At 35.9% G+C, this 5,601-nt stretch overlaps 1 protein-coding gene across 1 annotated transcript; it reads right to left on the minus strand.

Moving 5' to 3' along the window:
• Nucleotides 1–1,619: 1,619 nt before the first annotated feature.
• LOC131078233 (putative F-box/kelch-repeat protein At3g17540) lies at nt 1,620–2,738 on the minus strand. The gene has a single exon (XM_058015892.2). It carries the CDS (start codon nt 2,736–2,738, stop codon nt 1,620–1,622), a length of 1,119 nt encoding a protein of 372 aa, XP_057871875.2.
• Between the last annotated feature and the right edge of the window lie 2,863 nt (nt 2,739–5,601).

The following is a 5,601-nucleotide window of genomic DNA, read 5'->3' on the forward strand; positions in this document are numbered from 1 at the left end:
CATTTTAGTTGACTTTGACTAATCATTTAGCCCCTTTTCACATCTAGTTTACCCTTATATTATTATTTTTATTCCTATCTAACTATGTTTCATTTTCCCATGTCTTTTTTACTTCTTATACTAGCATTACCCACCTTATATGTAATGTCTATCTTCTCCTACCCATCATTTATTTCATTTATCCCATTTAATGTTTTTTAAAACCTTCTTCTTTTCCTAATATGTCACTCCTCACGAATCACAATGACATGACAACACCTTCTTTTTCTTCTTATTGATCCCCCCAACGTGGATGTGAGCATTTTACCATAGAAAACATCCATATCATTTTTCATGTCATTACATAGTAGAAAAAATAGTAAGGATAAGATTTTCTTATTTTGTAGCCAAAATTTAATATAATATTCGTTAATGACAATTGATACATTTCAGATTATCTTTTTCCTAGAAACCTATAAATAAGGACTCTCCTCTTTCTTTCATCATGAAACTATTATGCATTTCAAGGTGTCCAATCTTCAATATTATGTGTTAAATTTAATGTTAATTAGAGAGCACCATATAGGACCTTAAATTTGTAGGATTATAGAAATGGATTCTTATTTTTTTTCCCAAACATAAGCCATCCTAGAGCTTTCTAATCATTTTAGAGCATCTTTTTAACTACTTTATATCTTTCATTTTAACTTTTTAGCTCTCTTGTTTCCCTCAAGTTTTGTGCACACCTTTTCCCTATATCACTTTCATCATCCAATCCTTTGCAATCACCTTTTGTGTCCTTGTTATTCTAATTTGCACACAAGGTTGGATATATCCTATCTAGACATCCATGATATTTCTAGTGTTATTTCCATCACTTCTTTTTATAGGACACCTCTAATAGGTTACAAATTTGAATTGTAGAAATTTGGGCACATTCTTAATTCATATAATAACTTACATTCAATTTTGAAATGTATATAAATCATTTGTTTTATTTTACATTTTCATTTTTTTCTTTATATTTGTACTTACAATGTCTAATAATTTGTTGGTTGTATCTCCTTATAATAACTTCATTTAAATTAGATCTACAAAATATTATATATTTGATCAATTTCTATGTGATTTGTATTTAATTTACTTGATAGGAAAATCTATTTTGAGCCTTAAACATGATTTCTTTAGACATAGTGATACATTGATCGAATTGGATACCACATCATCTATTTACCAATAATGTAAATACTATTCTAGATACAAATTTATTTCAATTCTAACTATTTATAATAAATATATAATATAATGAACAACTTCAATAGAGTGAGCCACGCATAGTGCAACAAATGGATAGAAGACAATCAGATGTGCCTATAATAATTATCATCGTATCTCTTCACAAATGACATCAATCCAGTTTAGTATTAATTAAAATTAAATTGGGTTAGCTGAACATCAATAGAAATGGTGAGACATGATATTTCAAAATTATCCATTTTTCTTTAAAAATGTGCAAGCCATGGACATGACTTAAAGAATCGAAATTCCAAGATATTGTAATTTATTGCTTATTGTATCTTCTCGTTTAACTTCAAGAATCCAAATGATATAATTAGTGATAGACAGAAATCAACAATACTTCAAATCTGGAAGAGGGTGGGTACAAAATGTAATACTGTAGAATCTGTACTTGTATCCAAACTCTTCCATATATTTTTCTCTGTATCATATGATAACCAATACTTTCTATACATCCAAGCATGGTTTTTTTCTATGTCAGTTTCAATTCCTATGGCAGTTCGCAAAGAATGCTTGTATCCTATACGAATTGACAACTTGGAGCTTCCAAACAATGCATTTGAATTAGGGTTAGCCATTTTGCCACTGTGTTGCAATTCAATTGATGGCAAAGATGGAGGCAGCAGTATTTGTGTTTCGCTCCATATCAATGCAAAAGAATTCCCCACTTTCTCAAATTTCCCAATCTGAAAAAAGATATGTCTAGCACCTTTTGTGGCTACAAACAATTGTTTTTCAGCATCCTGCCCTAGAATACAATCTTTCGAGGGCAGCACAATAACCCCACTTCCCACCCACTCTTCCCTTTCAATATAAAATGTGATTAGTCTTAAAAAACTATTATCTGAATCGTTTGTGCACAAGAAATAAATTCCCAACGAATAATATCTGTTGAACAGTCCTGATCTTTCTTGTGGTGGTACCAAAATTTGCTGCCAATTATCTTTGATGGAACTATAGACCCACGTTTCAATTTCTCTTTGCCTGTTGAATTCTACGTGCATCAATCTGAAACTCCTATGAGAATTTTTGTCATAGAATATCTCAGTTGAGATAATATTTTTTCTCTTAGACCGAGCTCTTATGGTTTTACTTTGGCCTGTAATAGGGTTCCAAATTAAAAGCTGGGGTCCATTGTTTCTCAAAAAAAAGCAAAGAAATCCATCTCCATGACCTAACACATCTCCAACCAGAATCTGACAAGGTAATTGCACTTCTTTACAATATTGATCTCGATTTAAGGAATTCATTTCCTTGGGATCTAAAATTGTAGAGTTATTCTTGATTTCTACTACCATGGCTTGTGAGAGGGTAGCTTGAAGGTTTACAAAAGAAACATTGTGGTATAATGACCACCATTGTTTGCACACACAGCGTAATCTCATGAATTTTGTAATTGGCAGTCCCGCCAGTATCTTATTTTGCACTTGCTCGGGCAAATCATTCCATGAGGTCTGCATGGCTGAGAAGAAGAAGAGTGAGGAGTTGATTGGATATCTGTATATTTCTTCACCTCTTTCTTCTCAAACTTTAGGGAAAATGAAAGCTTACTATTGTGTTTGCATGGATGTTTATAGGCTTTTATGTATTTGCATATGTAGTGGTTATAAGAAGTTCAACCGCCATGATTTCCACGCTCCTTTTCTTCTTTTCATCTTCCATGGGCCCAACAAGAAGAATACTTCATTTCCATTAGAGAATGAGTTTTCTTATTCAATAAATTCAGATTTTGTTTTGTAATTTGTGAGGGTGAAAATTGTATGCTCTATTTTATTTTATAGACTCATTTTCATCTATTATATGACAAATGTATAAGTAGCATATTTATGCTGAGAGTATAGGAGACTCATAGCTAACGGCTGAATTGCATTGTGGGGTTATCCCCTAATCTAAATATATTATTAATAGTATTAAACTAATATTATTTAAGAAACGAGGGCACGGCTTTTGGTATCCTTGGCTGCAGGTCGCTTCAAGGTTCGGGGGCTCCCAAATCGTGTTGGGGAGCCACTGCTTTTTCTTCGCACCTCCTCTACATTTAATGGAGGTTAATAAAAATGGCTCCCAGATTCCAGACGGTCATTCTGCTAGGCTGAACTCTCGAGAAGTTGTTCAAGGTGCTACTGGTGGGCGTCGTTCTTTCTGGCAAGCGCCGGAAGGCAACAAGTTTGATTTCCCTGTGGAGGCCAGATTTGAAACCAAGGATGTTGCAACTGAGTCCATGGACCTCAAAGGTAAGGTTCCTACCAGCAAGATTATCATTAAGCTTAATGATTCTATATCTGCTATTATTTCTAGTGAAATTACTAGGCTTAGGGAGTCCACCATCTTTCTTGTTGCCTTAGATGTAGACAAGGTCCCGTCCAAACAGTTTTTAAATAAATGGTTGCAGGATGTATGGAGCAAGAAATTTGGGCTTCATTACTCGTACTATAGAATGATACAAAGAGGTTTATTTGTTTTGTTTTTCAGTGACTCTGTCAACCAAAGTAAAGTTTTAGATAAACAATTCTGGAATATTGGTAATGCCTATTTCGGGGCTTTAAAATGGTCTTTAGAATCATGTGCGGGAGAGATTATGATCTTCTCTAACCCTAGATGGGTACTTATTAAAAATATTCCTCCGTTCCTGTGGAATTTTATCCCTAATCTTGTTGAACCACTGAGAAAAATTTTGAAGATTGACTCCTCCTCTGCTCTTCTCCCGCACATGGATGCGAGAGCCCTAATTGCTTTTAACCTAGGTTGTGATATCCCTATCGAACTTGAAATTATTTTTGACAAATTTTCCTATTGTTGCCCTTTAGTGGTGTTGGGAGACATTAATGCATGATTTGTTTGTAGGAGGGGTGGTCATATTAAAAAGGATTGCCTGATACTTTCCTCACGTAACTCCCGACAATCTGGGCCGCCCAATCTGTCTTGCTCCACTCCCTCTCCTTCCCACCCTGAATCTATGCCTCCCTTTCCGCCTCTGCCTCCCATTCCCTCTCCTCAAGCGCTTATTCCCCCATTGATGAAAGCATTTGGTTTTATAAACAGGCCCTTGCAAAAGAAAAAGATATGTTTGGCCCTGTCAAATTTTGTTTCGATAGTAATAATGGTTCCTTTGAGGCAAATAAGGGACCTAGAACTCAAAATTCTCAACAATTGGTCTTGGAAAAGTTAAAAAGAGTCACAGAGGCTAGAAAACAGTTGGAATTTGTTATCACCTCTCAAAAAGTTGAAATTGACTCTTGTCCAACCTTATCCTCCACCTTGGATAGGGATACGAGGAAAGAGGAAGGGTCTCCTTCCGCTAATAGAGCCATTAGTGTAGATCTGGGGATAGCCAGATGCTCATCAGACCCTTTTGGGGGTTGTAATAAAGATTTTTTGAACGCGGAGGATCAAGTCTGTAGCCCTATTTTGGGGTTAAAGTCTCTTAAAACTCTCCCTAAAACTTATGAAGAAACTAGGGGTCCTCAGTTAAATATGGACACCCCCAGATCTACTCTTGGTGACCCTATTAGTGATAGTGCTCTCATCTCTTTACCTTCTACCCCTACCCTGAATGGAGGATTGAAAGGTGTAATGTCTAAGGATGTTGATCAATGTTGCTCTGAGATTAGCGCTCAAAGTTTCTATCTAGAGGCTCCTAACTTTGATATGGGATCGGGCATTGCTAAGGAAGTATTTTCTGATGTAAAATCCAAGAAAGTTAGGAAGAAGAGATCTCCTTGTGTGAATAAAGAAAATAATATTAGGAAGGACTCTCTGGGTCCTGAGCAGATATCTAATTCCAGAAAGAAGAGGGGTAGGCATCACTCTTCAGGTTTAATTGAGATTAATCTTTCTTCCAATAATGTTGTAGGGCCAAAGTGTGATGAAGGGCTCACGCCCTCTATGGATACCTCTCTTTAAAAGTTGATTATGATGTTAAAGGCAATCTCAAGGAATATTAGGGGACTTGAATCTCCTGATAGGAAATTTATTGTTAAAAGATTCCTCAGTTTGCAGAATTAGTTAGATTGTCTGATGTTACAGGAAGTAAAGGCAGTTGGGTTTACTTTAGAGATTGGTCTCAAGTGTATCTGGAGGGATGCCACCCCCTACTTCACTAATCACGCTAAGGGGAAAGGGGGAGTTTCTATTTTCCTTAAACCCTATTGGGCTAATAAGGTTGTCAGGTGGGGCCAGTCACCATGTGTCAGGGCCTTATGGATGGTTGTGGAATATGATCACAGAGAGTTTGGGGTATGTGCTCTTTATGCTCCAAATGACTACATGGAGAGGATGAATCTTTGGAATTGGATGTCCTCTCTTGAGGATATCCATTGGTTT

This window comes from Cryptomeria japonica, chromosome 7 (genome assembly GCF_030272615.1).
Source record: "Cryptomeria japonica chromosome 7, Sugi_1.0, whole genome shotgun sequence".
NCBI classification, from domain to species: Eukaryota; Viridiplantae; Streptophyta; class Pinopsida; order Cupressales; family Cupressaceae; genus Cryptomeria; species Cryptomeria japonica.

What these genes read in the sequence shown, in the direction of transcription:
- LOC131078233 (XM_058015892.2), bottom strand. Translation starts at nt 2,738, where the DNA reads ATGCAGACCTCATGGAATGATTTGCCCGAGCAAGTGCAAAATAAGATA.